Here is a 17,242-nt window from a genome sequence, read left to right on the forward strand (position 1 = left end):
TAAAAAGATTTGTTGAAAATCTCCTCCTAATACTATTAGTTTATTACCCAAGGAAAATCTTATATTACACAAGTCTCTCAATGTACTATCAACTATTTCTAGAGCTTTTTTCGAAATCGTAGAAGCCTCGTCCCATATAATTGAATCAACTTTCCTAAATTTTTTTTTTTTTAGTTTTAAATTCTAAAAATACACTCTCAATGTTATCCAAGTCTAGAGGTCAACGGAAAGTTCTATGACTGATCATACCTTTTGTTAGTAATACTGATGCAATTTCTGCTCAAGCCATTGACAAAATAGTTTTACCTATAGAAAGAAAGAAATAAATGAGTGTCTTATATAGGTAGGTTTTTCCGAATCCTCCAGGACCATCTATGTAATATACTTTTTCCTCATGTTCACAAGTAGTTTGAACAATTTTTTTTTCTATTTAGATTTAAATTCATGTTCGGTACATTAAACATTTTTTATACTGAAAGATAGTTACTTAATATTATAATTTTATACATAGTTGCTAATGGTTGGTGTCGGTAAACTAAAAGACTCACATGATTTACCTTCCGATACTAAAATTTTATTAATATGTTGAAGGGTAAAATTATCATTAATATCATCGAAGTCTTCCGTAAAACATTTTTTATGCTCATTCCATATTTTTTCTCCTTGAATGTTTTCTGAAATCAAAAACTAGGCAAAGAATTGTCTTAACTGGTACAGAAACATAATTTTTATTGCTTCTTTAAAAATATTATAAATTTCAGAATCATGTTCTATTAAACCCATTGCAATTGCAGTATCCCAGAAATCGTATATGTTATCCCATAATGTTTTTTAACGTCTTCGAATGATGTAGCCCCATGTAATTTATTTAAAACAAGTTTTTAAAAAAGCCCTTATGATTTTTGGAGATACTATGTTTAATCTATCTATATCAATATTTTTCATTATCATTTTCCTTTTTTTTTAATTTTAAGTTTATTGTCAAAAATGTAATGTCCTGGAATGTTAGGATATTTTAGTAATTTTTTAAAACGCTTTTGATATTATTTTCTTCAAATATGAGTTTTTGTTTATTTTCAAGACGAACAGCTAGATTTACAACTGTATGACTTTTACCACCAATTGGATATTGTTGAAGTCTTCGAGCTGCTTACATTGGACTTACATATCTAGCATCTACGTAACTACTAATTTCATCTCATATTTCTTCATTTAGTTTGTTTGATTTTCCTATTTTAATGTATACTCTGTTACTACCTTCATGCATGAAGTTATAAATATATTTTATACTTTGTATTGATAAAAAAATCCCTCATCTCCATTTTAATAAAAATACATGTCCACGCTCTAACTTCAGTTACCGAGCGGAAAAAAAGTGTTGAGTAGTATCAGAGATAAGTAGGGAGATTGCCACTGCCTATGTTAAAGAGTGTGCCGATGTTTTGGCACTGATTTGAGCGCCAATCCAACGTGGCCAGCAGAGGAACCGTGCACATGTTTTCTATTGGCTGGCGGCTTGTAGGCTCGGCTCGCGGGGAAAGGTGAGGGGAGATCAGTGAGGGAGACATGAGAATCCAAATGTGTGCATCGGTGATGGAGATGGAGATGGAGGAGAAGCTAAACCTATATGTATATGCATACAACGGGCTATATATCTATAGCTATAGTTGTACACTGCTAATACGGAAAAAAGCTGCACGTATTACTTTTCTCGCTTTTCATCCCTGAAAGAAAGATAAGCTTTTTAAATGCAGTTGATCATTTGTTCAACTGTAATAAACAAAAACATAATTGTCAGGTTATTAACAATTTTTTTTTCATTTTTCAAAAAATGACAAGCTCAACGCAATTAGTATATTATTTTGCTATATTAATAAACAAGCGCCTTTATCCCAATAATCCGGTGCGCTCAATTGTTCTTCACTTTTACGATAAGTGAAATTATTGAATAATAAATGAATGCATTCACCACAACGACAAGGTACGCTAAAATATTTTTTGTACTAAGTAATATTATTTACTAATATACTGAACACCTTTACCCGAACGCTTCATTGCACTGATATCTTTATTTGTTAATTTATATTTTTTCACCATTAATACATATAGCTTAACGGCAATAGTACGATAAAGCTTAAATTAAATCTCAAGCTTTGAAACTTTACGATAAGCATATGTAACTTTTAGTCTATGATTGCTCTATGCGTTGATAGCTGCGATGGCTAGAGCAGAAGGGTTTATTTTAGTTTTGCGGCTCCGGGTTCCAATCTCACATGAAGCAAGTGTTCTTTTTTTTTTTTATTCCAACATTACTTTAAATGTTTCATATTTTTTTTTTTGATGATTACTTACGTATTTTGTTTTATCAGTAACTAAAAAGATTTTTCTTTTTCCAATATTGGTACACGATCCAAGAAATTTTTTTTTCCATTCATGGCTAAAAAAATTATGTGACGCATCAAGTAAAAACTTTTCAAGTGTAGTTGATCATTCATTCAACAAAAAAACAAAAAAACATAATTGTCAATTTATTAAAACTTTTTTTTTCACTTTTCAAAAAATGACAACCTAACGCAATTAACATATTTTTTTGCTTTATTAATGAACGAGCGCCTTTATCCCAATGATACAGTGCGCTAAATTATTCTTCACTTTTATGATAAGTGAAATTATTGAAAAATAAATGAAGGCATTCACCACAACGACATAGCTGTACGCTCAAATATTTTTTGTACTAAGTAATATTACTTACTTATATACTGAACACCTTGACCCGAACGCTCCATTGCACTGATATCTTCATTAGTTAATTTATATTTTTTCACAATTAATACATATAGCTTAACGGCAATAATACGATAAAGCTTAAATTAAATCTTAAGCTTCGAAACTTTACGATAAACATATGTAACTTTTAGTCTCAGATTGCTCTATGCGTTGATAGCTGCGATGGCTAGAGCAGAAGGGTTTATTTTAGTTTTTCGGCTCCGGGTTCCAATCTCACTTGGAGCAAATTTTTTTTTTTTTTTTTTTATTCCAACATTACTTTAAATGTTTCATACTTTTTTTTTATGATTACTTACGTATTTTGTTTTGTCAGTAACTAAAAAGACTTTTTTTTTTCTAATATTGGTAAACGATCCAAGAAAATTTTTTTCCTTTCATGGCTAAAAAAATTATGTGATGCATTAAGTAACAGCTTTTTAAGTGCAGTTAATCATTTCAATTTCATGTTTTAGTTTGCATTACAACTAATGACGTTAACAAATTCTTGAATTGCTCGAAGGTGTTCCAAAAAGTAATTTTAAACTTTTTTTTAAAATCATGAACGAAATCCTTTTTTTTTTTTTTTATTTTTTGTACATTAAAAATGATTGATTTGTATGTCTTAGATAGTCATGTAGAAAAAATTACTTTTTTTCTTGACAATGAATAAAGACTGTTTTTTTTTTTTTTTTTTTTTTTTTTTTTTTTTTTTTTTTTTTTTTTTTTTTTTTTTTTTTATATCGGGTTACCGCGACAGCCTATTGGCCCAGTCTCCGGGGCCACCCACTCACCACCTATGTGTGGGGGTGTATTGCCACACCCATTAAATCCTCTCTTTTTAATTTATACCATACAAATCATACCATGGGCACAGTGGAAGTATCTCCGGTGTAACACACCTTGTCAGTTAAGCTGACACTCTCTGCACCGGGGGGAAGTGCATCGGGTCAACTCGCCACTGTGTAGCCTGGGTCCGAAGCATCGGATCCAGGCTAATTAGCATCCCCGGAGAAGCCCCATGTTTCAGGGGCCACTCCTCGCCGGTAAGGCCGGCGATCCCTGCCTGGCATCGGGCCGGCTAATCCCTACCTATTAGGCCCTAACACTGTTTCGCATTCACCCAGGCCCGAAGACCTGTGGAGCAAGGAAAAAACCCTGGAATTACTCTGAAGGAAAATTCCACGGAAAAATCCGCCCCGAAACAGCCGGGGTTACATAGGAACTTTTTCCGGTGAAAACAGTTTTTTGAAAAAATCTGCACTCACCGGGAATCGAACCCACGACCCCTAGAACAGCGTTGTATCAGTAGCAAGCACGCTTACTACTGAGCCAACGCCGCTCTCGAATAAAGACTGTTTTTGTGTTGTCTAAAAAATTTTCTAGACATTATTATTATTATTGTTATTATCATTATTATTATTATTACTCTTACTATTATTATTATTAGCTATAATAAATTAAAATAATTTCTTGCTCTAAATGGGATGCAAACGAGATAGGATGCGCTACTGTGTGTGATAAGAGTCATAAATTTTAATTTCTGTAAAAATATTGTTTACTATGCGATACTTATCATTTTTATAATTATGTACATAATGTATGCGTCACTGAGAATTGTATTATACTTTTTAATACGAGTCGTAAAATAATTGCTTAACGAAATAGTTATAGTGCTTTTGGAAAACAACTCACCTTAATAGCAGTTACAAAAATTTGCAGTTTTTATTAATTCGTTGTAGTACTTAATCACTAGTTTTCATTATTAAATTTGTCTCAAAGTAATTTTTTCAATCAATTCGTCGAGCACTCGACAAATTAAAAAAAAAATTAAAAAAAACCCCGCGTAATGTGGCCACATTCAGTGTGCCCGTCTCCAGCCCGGAAAAACTACAGAGAGAACGTGCATTTTTTCATAATAACCTATTACAGGTATAACCACAAACAAAGCTGTAATGACTTTCTTTTTCGATAATTACTTCTCCATAAACAGTAATTGAAAAAAATGTTTTTGGTCACTGGTGAAACAAAATACGTAAGTCATCATAAAAAAAAAAGTATTAAACATTTAAAGTAATGTTGAAATAAAAAAAAAAAAAAATTTGATCCAAGTGGGATTGGAACCCGGAGCCGCAAAACTAAAATAAACTCTTCTGCTCTAGCCATCGCAGCTATCAACGCATAGAACAATCTGAGACTAAAAGTAACATTTGTTTATCGTAAAGTTTCGAAGCTTGAGATTTAGTTTTAAGCTTTATCGTATTATTGCCGTTAAGCTATATGTATTAATGGTGATAAAATATAAATTAACAAATAAAGATATCAGTGCAATGAAGCGTTCGGGTAAAGGTGTTTAGTATATTAGTAAATAATATTACTTAGTACAAAAAATATTTTAGCGTACCTTGTGGTTGTGGTAAATGCCTTCATTTATTATTCAATAATTTCACTTATCGTAAAAGTGAAGAACAACTGAGCGCACCGGATTATTGGGATAAAGGCGCTTGCTTATTAATATGGCAAAATAATGTACTAATTGCGTTGAGCTTGTCATTTTTTGAAAAATGAAAAAAAAATTGTTAATAACCTGACAATTGTGTTTTTGTTTATTATAGTTAAACGAATGAATAACTGCATTTAAGAAGCTTATTTTTCTTTCAGGGAAGAAAAGCGAGAAAAGTAATACGGGCAGCTTTTTTCCGTATTAGCAGTGTACAACTATAGCTATAGATATATAGCCCGTTGTATGCAAATACATATAGGTTTAGCTTCCCCTTCATCTCCATCTCCATCACCGATGCACACATTTGGATTCTCATGTCTCCCTCACTGTCCTCCCCTTACCTCTCCGCGCGAGCCGAGCCTGCAAGCTGCCAGCCAATAGAAAACATGTGCACGGTTCTTCTGCTGGCCACGATGGATTGGCGCTCAAATCAGTGCCGAAACATCGGCACACTCTTTAACATAGGCACTGGCAATCTCCCTACTTATCTCTGATAGTATTGAGGTGTCATCCATAATAGGGGAAAATTAAAAAATTAATTACCAGAGGGCAGTATGTGTTTGTAAAGTACAGTATGATATTAAAATTGACTTAAAATTAATGACTTAATGACTTAAAATTAAACTAAATTAAATTATAGCATACTGAATGAACGATTACACACCCGTTGGTTATGTAAGTGATTGATGTCACAACTAAATCTGATGAGGTTTTTTATTAAGCCAAAGACGATAGCATGCACGTGCATGCATAGTAACGCAGCAATGCAGAGCAATTATACGCACCGTTTGTTAGAATGGTTGTATAAGATATGAAAAATTGTCTTAATTTTTATTTTATTGCTTCCAAGTTAATTAGTTTTAGCCTTTCTCAGCCGTCGTTTACACACAACCCCTACAGACCCCTATTCACGCCCCCCCCTCCACTGTTCGCCCACGAAGGTAAAAATCCATCATTTTCTCCCTTATTTTGACACTTCGCAATTTTTTCAAAACCCCTCACAGCCTCGCCACGTAATTTCTTGTGACACCTCCCCCACCACCACCCCGCACTACTTTTGGGAAATCTGACAGGGATCATACCGTCTTTCTCAGACCTTGATGTGAATACAGACGTGTTCGTGTCGTATACACATGACTTTAAGACAATACTTTCTTATCGCTATGACTTATTTGATCGTCAAGAAACAATTTTAAGTCAAAATTGATTTGTAGGGAGTTGTTGCGCAAAGCGTAAATTACATTAAGTTTATCATTAATACAAACCGAGGGAGTTTCGCATTAGGATGATTTATTTTATCAGTCAACTTATAAAGCCCTATCAAACCACGAAGACTTAGGTCTATTTCTATAATGTTTTAAATTAATGTTGAAATTGGTACAATACATTTAAGGAATGTATCATTAAGTAATAAATTTTGTTTATGCATAGAAGAATATTGAAATCATGTTTTTCTTCTTAGATACATTATAACTTATAATCAAAAATTTCTTTCTAAACTATATTTTCAATATTTAAAATGTTTTCTCTACCGATTTGAACAAAAATTTCATTTTTATTCTTGCATCGCAATAAAACCACTTACAATTGACCATGATAAAATAAAGATTTTTTCAAGTATAATATTATCCAATTCGCATCATCAAAACTTTAACCTTCAGACTTGTTCATAGTTATAGCAAATGCTACAACTAATGGAAATTGTTTTCTATGTAAAATGAAAGGTCATAATGGAACATTTTCGGTATTTAATGTAATTCTTAAAATAAAAACTCTATTACCAATTTTTTCTCCCGTACCTATTTCGCCTTCTACGTTATACTTCGACAGTTTAGTAATTCGCAATCGTGTACTATTCGCAATCCATCTAATGTACTCAAATTTCGAATTAACGTTACTGTTGTACCTATTTTTAATTTAAGTTCATAAAGTGGCAAGCCTTTACGAATATTGTTCAACATTCCTACGGGAAAATGTATACAAATCTTATCATCTGATTCATAAACACTTTTATAGGTTGCGTTATCGATGCTGTATAATGAATATAGCATTTCGATCCTATGGTATTTCCTTTATTATTTCCAGTAGGAGATGTAGGATAGAGTACACGTGATGGACAAAAATTTTTAACAAAAGCAGAAAATCTTACATTGCTTCAATATTACTTATATCGAACCTCCTATTGAACAAACAGTGAAACTTTTAGTCCCATACTTGATGCTAAAAGATTAACGAAATAATTATTTTTGCATGCATATATCATGATAGAAAACAATAGAACAACATTGTCAGGATGCAATGGTAATAATGCAAAAGTTTGGACGACCGGATATTTTTTATCACCGTTACATGTAACCCTAAATAGTTTGAAATAAAGCAAACCTAAAAAAACTTTTCTGAAGGTACCACTCTAAATGAAATACAAAATATAACTGTTAAATTATTTCATACGCAATTGAAATTAATTTTAGACGATATGACTAAACACAATATTTTTGGAAAAATTATTGCTTACGTTTATGCCATTAAATTTTAAATAAGAGAATTACCTTGTTCTCATATTATTGTAACATTTCTTATAACAATATATTTTTGTTGACCAAATATAATTGCCACATTAATGTTAAGTATTGTGCATCTATTTAAAGTATAGAGTATAGTTTTAATTATATTCATAAAGGAGGAGATAGAGCATAACATAAAATAACAAAAACAGATACGATTGATAAAAAAGACGATATAAAAGTTTTTGATGAAATATTAAAGTATGTTGATGGCCGCTATTTAAGCCTCATGGAGGCAGCATGGCGATTGCAATAGTTTCCTCTGTGTAGACGTAGTCATTCTGTATTAAATTTACTAGTAATATTGAAAATGAAAAAAAAATAGTTTTTCAAGAAAATAATATGTTTAAAGCTATAGAAAACTCCGAAACAGCATTGACGACTTAATTCAAATAAAATAAAATAAGTAGTTTTGCACAAAAGTTACATATGTAAATATTCCAGAATATTACTGTTTCAATTCTACGGTAAAAACTTGGGTTAGAAGAGAAAGAGTTAGACGTAATTTAACAATAGGGCGTCTAAAAATAGTGTCACCTGAGGACTCTGAGCGTTTTTTAATTTTTTTTTTAATTCATTTTAAATCGGGTGAGTGGAGCAGAATCTTTCGAAAGTTTAAAAACTGCTGATAATATACATTACAGTACGTTTAGAGATACTGCTATTGCTTTAGGTTAAGTTAAACACGATTCTCAAATATATAAAATATTTAACGAAGCTTGTAACGTTATGCTGCCATATTAACTGAGAAAATTTTTTGCGTGGTTTTTAATATCTGAAGACGTTTATGGTAAGTCTATTTAGGAATCACTGCAACAAATTTTTCATTGAAGATTTAAAAGACGATAAACAAAAAAAATGCCTTATTACATTTAAATTAGATCTTTAAATTTAAAGAAAAATCATGTAAAGATTATAAACTACCAGAATCAAATAAAATAGTAAAATCTGAAAATATTAAGGACAACAAAACTGTAGTTAATGTAGAAACAAATTTTAAAGATTTATTTCTTAACGTAAACAGTGATCAAAAAATAATTTTTAATGGAATTATTAACACTGATACAAAATTATAATTTGTTGATGGTCTAGAAGGTTCTAACATTTTTATACAAACAGTAATTTTTTATTTTTTGTCTAAAAAGAAGGTTATGACAATGGCTTGGATAGGAATTGCTTCCACTTTATTACCTAAAAGAATGACATATCATAGAATATTTTGGTTACTACTAGATTTAAATAACATTGAAAGTTTTTTTTTAGAATACGAAGCTAATGAAAAAAAATTACGAGAAGTAAATGTAATCATTTGAGATGAAGCTTCAATGATCTCTAAAAAAGTTTTGGAAATAATGGATGAAACTTAAAAATGTTTATGTGATAATAATATTTCTTTTGGTGGAAAACTATTTATTTTAGGAGGACATTTTAGACAAATACTTCCAGTGATAAACCATAAGTGTAAAAATTATATAATTAGTAAAACTATGAAGTATTTATTTATATGAAAACACTTTAAAATTATGAAATTCAAAAATAATAAGCGGTGTACACATTTGAAATTTTCATTATTGTTTATGAAAATTGGAAATGGAACAATAAAGTCTTTTGAATTTCCACAGGGATGAAAAACTGATGATATTTATAAACAAATTTATGGAGATAGTGTAAATATCTGCCTAAACAAAGTAATTCTAACAACTTGTAATGAATTTTAGTACATTTTAAACAATTAAATTTTGAATAATATTACAGGAAAAGAACATACTTATAACAGCATAGATTATTTAAAATCTAAAGGTAGTAATTGCACTGATGAAAATGTAAACATAAATTTTTTTATAAAAACTCTAATAAATATTTATTAAGGTGTTCCGTAACATGTTATTAATTTACAAGTAGATACTATTGTTTTGTAAATAAGAAACTTAAGTATATTCGATGGATTGTGTAATAGCACTAGACAGCGTATAACAAAATGATTTAAATATAATTTAGAAGCAGAAATGATAACTGGTGAAAAATCTAGTAATAAAGTTTTCATTCTAAGAATCACGTTAAATACCAGTAATAATTCATCTTTACTCTTGATTATATACAGAAAACAGTTTCCAATGGTTCTAGCTTTTTCCATGACAATTACTAAATTGCAGTTTATTCCTAATAATTTTTTATTATTCTCTAAGAAATTTACTTTCTCAAACATATAGAATGCATGTTGAAAATTAGATTTTTAATAAGTGAAAATATAAAAAAAACTTTTAAATTAAGACACTGTAATTCAAAATTCTTACATTAAAAAAAATAAAAATGCTTGCAGTATATCATTTTTCATGTAAATTATAACTTTGACATTCGTCTTGAAAATCTTGAATTTTTTGTTAAAAAAATTAATTTTATAAAATTGAAGAACAGGACACCTTTAGATTTTGTACTAGAAATTTTATAATTACAAAAATTGTCGTATATTTTCAAACGCCGAATTCATAATCATATAACTTCCATATTTTTATTTTTCGTGCGAAATACCATATCGCTACTACGTAATAATATTAAATATTGATTACTAAATATTTCTATTTATACGATTATACAGACATATACATTTTTCTTTTACAAAAAAGCCTTTATAATAAAATTTCCATCTTTGAATACTTATATTCCAAATATAAGTTGTATTTATTATATAATAAAATATTGTGATTCAAAACTATGTGTTGTAAGTATATTTTAAGTATATTGGAATATTAAAAATATCATTAAGAAAAGTAAACAAACTGCGTAACAATTAATGATTCATGTAACAAGTCCATTACTTTGTAGATAATAAATTAAAATTATATGAAGTTATTAAATTTTTAAGTTTTAAATATTTCTTGGAGGGTTAGCGCAAAGTACGCAGGGTGGCCAAGACTCACTAGTATCTTTATATGTATGTTTATCCAGAAGGCACTTATGCGAACGTCTGCATAATTCTACCATGTTATTCATGTATATTCTAGAAACACGATAAGTCCACTTAAGTCACTTTTTACAAACACATTTATATCCTGTGTATATATAGTGATTTTAGATCCTTCCACACAACGGCCCTCAGCTCCCTTCTAAATAAGGTAAAATTCTATTCGTTTTTACCTCATTTTTATCGGGTTAAGTTTTTGTTTAACCGCCCCTTCACCCCCTTAGCCAGCCACTCGATTTTAAAGAGCCCCCTCTCGGATCCCCACCACCTCCTCAGCCACCCTTTTAATAAGATAAAATTCTATCAGTTTTTACCTTTTTATTATTTGGTTGAATTTTTGTTCTGCCCCTTCCGTCCTCTCCTCTCACAATTATATAACATGATAATCAGATAACCCAAAAAGCCGCCCTCATAATTTTAAAGAACTCCCTCCGTCCACTTTTCAGCTGCATTTCTTAATAAAGTAAAATTATGTTCCACCTCAGACCCCTCACAATTTCTAAACATATTGTCTGAGCAACGCTTTAATATTTGTTATAGACTGCTTCAGCCACTTTCCACCGCTCTCTTGATTATTATTTTATCTATACAATCTGTTAACATATTCTCACATCACCCTTGAGGTAATGCTATGGCACGCTGATTTTCTTTATTTTAAATTCTCAATAAGTTTAATTGCCATTTTTTGTATTATTATACCACTTGTTGCAATTTATAAATTAGACTCATGTAGAGATTACCCTCCACCAAATTTTTAAGAAATACACTTAGAAAATTTACACGAATATCACTATTAGAATAATCAATACCCTTGTAAATAGCATCATCTTTACTTCAAAATGTTTTTATTTCTTCTTTTACATGATTTATAATTTTATTATTCAAAAAGTAAGTGTTATTTTTATAAGAAGTAAGTATGACGTTATTTATTGAAAAGTTAATATCTTCAACACAAATATTAGACTAAACATCAGTTGTTTTCCATTTATTTGGTACTTCTAATGATTTGATTTTTCCTACTTCAATATCTAATAATGGTTTTAAAAAAGCTTTAAGAATAAACGAATATTGATATCAAGTTTGAGAATACGAAACAATGTCCCATGAATTATAGATTTATTACTTATTTAATGCTTTTTTAATAATCGTGCTTTTATTAGTATTTTTTGATACTGAAAGAATATATCTAAAATCTTCTCCTAGAACAATTAATTTATTACAAAAATGTATGGTTGTAGCACATTAATCGCGAGATGTTGTTTCAAGTATTTCAAGGCTTTTTAAAATTTTTTTCGAGTTTTCTTCAAATTTGGAAATTTAATTTAGCTGGAATAAAACATTGTTGTATTAATCTTTTTCAAAATCTTCAATAAAAAATTGTTATTGAAATTAATTTTCCAGTAAGAACAGAGTAAATTATAGTTACAGTTTTTCTCTTACGTGATTACATTTTTTTATTTCTTAAATTATTTATAATTATTTATAGTTACACATGCTAAAAAATATATTACATTTGTACATTTTTTCGTGCATTTGATTATACGGTAAACGCTGCCTACTGAAAACGGTTTTGTCCAGGGCAGTCTTCATAATATCAGGCAGTTAAAATTATATAAGACACCAGGCACATACATATATATGCTTACTTGTGGAAACAACTGTTTTGTTTACTAACAATAAGAGTTTAAAGTTTCAAATAATTACAATACTGGCTTTTGATGTCTACTAATCACAAAGCATTGAAGTAAACCTATCAATATGATTATTAGTACAAATCTATATATATATTTGTTAACTATTCAGACTGATATGTAACGGTGACATTTTCAAAAAATACTGTATAAAGAAATTTCTTGTAAAGTATACCCCGTTAGAATTAATTTTTTAAGGTCAAATAGTTTCTAAATAGGAAGCAATTAAAAACACATTCCAAAGCACCCCTAAATATTGTCATTGGGCTGAGTCAGTAAGTTTGCAAGATTTTGTTAGCAACTATACTTGACCGATGTGTACGTGCAAGTGTTCCTGCTATAACTACTTTAAGGTTACATGAGGCAAAGGTTATACGTATAAAAGTGTCTGCTCCACATGTTGTCATTTAAAAAAAGGTCTCCTTACATCATTGGCATGTATAATAGACATACAATATGTACATATTGTTGCAAAGGTAACAACAGAAATATTTAATTGTGACAAAGCTGTTATAGTACCAGTATTGTTAATAAAGGCATTTTAGAAGTGGTAAAAAATAATTAAAGCTCAAGAAAAGATATACCAATATCTTTTTTAAATTAACGCAACTTAGAATAACTTTTGTATTATATTTATATTCTTATTATATTTATAATGATGTTTGCTTTTTCTATCGTATTTTGTCATTTACACAGGTTTATCACAATTAAATGCTTCGATCGTAGTCTCTGCATCTCAGATAAAGATGTTAGACCACTAGTGGCTGGAACTAATATGAAGATTCTTCACAAACGAGAAATTTGTATAGTAGAATTTGTAAAAATAATAATAAAACATTTACAATAGAAACAAACATAGACTCAAAAATTGTTTGGTAAGTATTTACTGCAAAATTTGTCGTTTTAGTCTATAATTCATCCATAATGTACAATTTAAAAATTAAAAAGTTTGAGGTTATGTGCATAATGATATGTCAATTAGTCTGCATTAAAAATGACGTGTCAAATAGAACAAATATTGTAGTAAATAGTTATAAAGTAATTTATGACTTATTGTACATTTGTTAAAAGCGTTTTTAAATATTTTCCTTTTCAGATTTAACTCTTAGATTTGATCTTACATTCCTTGCAGAGACTATCACCAAGGTATTAAATTAAATCAAATAGCAGAGTACTATAGCAAAAGAGAACAATACTATCAATCTGACTAAAACTAAATCAATCAATACTATTAATTTGATAAAAAGTAGTTCCAAACCTTATTGATTTGAGGAAGCTATTAGTTGGTCTCTTCTTGTGCTTTGATGCATCCTTACCGCTTCTGGAACGACTTTTTAATGAAATCAGTACCTAAACAACTGTACCATAATTAAACACTTGAGTCGTTTTTTCTGCAAATTAGATAAGGATATTAGGCCAATCACTGGCTAAAATTGCTTACATGATCTTTTTTGTTAATTACTAAAGTACTGTTTGTTTTAGTCAACAACTCATGTATCCGCTTCGAGCAGTATTACAATGGGTCAGGGAACAGCGTGGCAGATGCGGAAGCTTCTCCCAATTGGCTCTGCCATATTCAGGACAAACACGCACACAATCCTAATCAACCAATCATTGACTTGGAGTTTAATGTCTGTGAGATTCATAAGTTTAAGTCACATACATCGATGTATATTAGTAATGTGAATGAAATACATAAATATACAGTTACTGTGTAGAGTCCTGAATATGGCGGCCCATCCACTACACTGTCCCTCAACCCACTGTAAGCAGTAATTAGAAACAGTGCCATCTGCATGGGAAAAAATATCAATACTAACTAAAGTGAAAACATGGTCTCTCATGGACAGTTACCTTGTTTATCATTAAGTATTGTTAGTAAAAAATTTCATTTGCAACAAAAAAATTCTACTAAAATACAGTTATTTTTTAGGTCTAAAGTAATACTCTTTAATAAAAAGAACGTTTTTAGTTTTCGAGGATACGTTAAGTTAACGAAAAAATTAATAAAAGGTCATAGTGCATAAGATGCCGTGTGTAATACATAAATGACATGCAGTGAACCGTCACTTTTGTGGTACTTAAGTGAGGCTTAAGCATGACTTGTACAAAATTTGCGCAGGACTTGTGTGGAACTTGCCTGGGATTTGAGCGGGACTTGCGCGGAACTTAAGCAGTACTGCGCGAGACTTACGTAAGACTTAAATAGTACTGGAGCGGTACTTGCGCGAAATTTTGCGGACACCACACGATGGATTAGCTAGCATTTGACAAAAATCACGTTTCTTATGTCTTATCTTTACAAACTGTATTTAGTAAGAAAAAAATACTAAAAAATTTCATTCTAGCTACTGAGCAAACCAGACTTTGTGATGATGTGAGAGCTTTAATACTAGAAAGAAATTTCAGAAACCCTATCTTTTTTAGAAGAAAATTTGCGACGACATACAACAAACAGTGGGGACCTTTGCTTAATACGTCATAATTTACAACTCAACAATAAAGTTTTTATCAAATTATAGATAATATTAAAATAAATAAGGAAAACTTGAAATTTTTATCAACTTTTCAATATTTTAAGCTTTAATATAAGTAACTTTTGGACAGAACCGTGTGTATTAAGTACCAGCCAGAAAAATAATTTTTCTAGACATTTTTGTCACCCAAACTAAAGGCTGTGGTCAAGCATACTTACGCTTGATAATCACTACTCCAAGAATATTCATAGCAGAAGTAGCAATAACATATCTCGCTTTATGATCTTATACCTTTCAACTTAAGCGACTCGGAGAATTTTCTCGATTCTAAATTAAGTGATAATGCTTCCACCATCGCAAAAGAAAACAAAATAAAAAATGTATTGTAAAAAAGCTTTATTGGCATCGTTACGATAAAACAAGTTTCAAACAACTTTGCTGAAAAGTAAAAGAATATTAACATGTTTTTCATATTAAAGGCTATTCTGATCCACGTACATTGTATGTACAATACAAAACAACAACAACCAACAATAAACACACCCTTACAAAACAATTAAGATACCCGAATAATTGAATTTATCGACACGTCCCATCCAATTTGCCCATTAATAAAATAAGATTGATTTCTAATGTTTGGGTACATCAAATGAGGTACCCATCTGCTCTACACAAGGGAGATAGATATCTCTTCTAGCCCATAGTGCTATTGTATTTGTTACTATCAGGAAACCTTTACTTATAATTTATGAAATAGTTGATTAAAATAAACGTTCAGCACACTTAAAAGTTACAAGATTTAAATGTCCTTACGTAGTATCACTAAAAAGGTTTAGACACATGGTCTAGCTTAAATTTACATAGTTACACTTAAGCTTGATACAACTTAATAACTTACACATTTTACTTTTAGAAAATGCGGATGGAAGGAGGACTTATATCACCTCTAGAAGAAATACATGGATCTTTGAAAAACTTATGTCCGTCATCACTGACCTCAACTTTTTATCCAGATTTACCTCAAGAGCAGTATTCTACGATATCTCAAAGTAATCTATACACAACTGGCTTAACATCTTTGACTTCGAGACTAGGTATTGGTTTTCCAAATCCAGCGCCTGAAGTCGAAATAACGTCAAATCCAATTGAAAATAAATTGATGCAAACAACTGAAGCCTATTGTTCTATAGATAACAATTCATTGGAGCCGAAAAAAAAGAAGTATGCAAAAGAAGCATGGCCTGGAAAAAAGCCCGTTCCTACTCTTTTAGTATGAGTCATAAAATGCAAAGTATAAAACTGTCAATAAAAATCACGTTTATGTATATATAGTTTTATGTGTACATACGAGCGTGAACATGGACGCATGCTCACACAAATAAATTGTTTTTTATTTAAGTAACGAATGTATAACAATCGTGCATTCTAATAGTCATTAAATACAAAAAAATTTTAATTGTATTTTTTAGATTTGTACTGTATTTTTGAAAATTCATCGTTTGAAAGCGATTATATGAATTAATGTCAGGATATTGTCTCTTATTTAATTGTAGTTATTTGGTTATTATTATCCTACCTTTTAATATACAAATAGTTTTTGATTAAACCTGAAAGTAAAGGAATGAAGTAAAAACTAATTATTTGATACTTTTTTTTATGTACAACTTGAAATATATTACTTTAAAGTAAAGAGATAGACATTTTATGTTTTGAAATCGAAATCTTGTTTTTGTCGCATTGATTCAAACAAAATAATGAAAAAATTTTTTTATGTATGAATTTTATATTTTACACTTGTGCTCGTATTAATACGCTCTATATGTTCGTTTAATGTCTGAGAAAAGCGTACAGTACAGATGCCGAATAGATTCAAATACGTTTGGCTCTTTTTTATGAAGTACGTTTTGCGTGAAGAGAATGAAGATGGTAAATATAAGAACAGAAAGGCTAAGATTCAATTAGATATTCTATCTATGAAATGGCTCAAAGTATAATGTTAACGGCTAAATAATATATACTTAACTAAAAATACTAATTAAATCATGTCATAACTAAAGTCAGAGTAACTCTGCACGACACATTGAGTGACTCAAATATGTTATACACCCAATTAGTGTACTAGTCTACCTTATCGAAATCTTTAATCACCATATACACCAAGACTACATTTATGATCTGTGCATCAATGAATAAACTTAACTTGCCAAAATACTTGATCTATCATTACCGTAGCATACATACAGTAATACATACATAATACAGTACATAAACGGTAGCACATA

General features: G+C 30.1%; 1 protein-coding gene across 1 annotated transcript in view; it reads left to right on the forward strand.

Moving 5' to 3' along the window:
• Positions 1-16,416, forward strand: part of NiPp1 (nuclear inhibitor of protein phosphatase 1) — a 277,471-nt gene extending 261,055 nt beyond the window's left edge. Inside the window, exon 7 of the mRNA XM_089593827.1 lies at positions 15,874-16,416. Coding sequence (XP_089449953.1) covers positions 15,874-16,236 — 363 coding nt within the window. The 3' untranslated portion in view covers positions 16,237-16,416. The remainder of the gene's footprint in view (positions 1-15,873) is intronic.
• The last annotated feature ends 826 nt before the right edge of the window (positions 16,417-17,242 follow it).

Source organism: Copidosoma floridanum, unplaced genomic scaffold (genome assembly GCF_036245765.1).
Source record: "Copidosoma floridanum isolate Cflo_tuat_1 unplaced genomic scaffold, Cflo_Japanese_pri ptg000020l, whole genome shotgun sequence".
In the NCBI taxonomy this organism is placed as follows: domain Eukaryota; kingdom Metazoa; phylum Arthropoda; class Insecta; order Hymenoptera; family Encyrtidae; genus Copidosoma; species Copidosoma floridanum.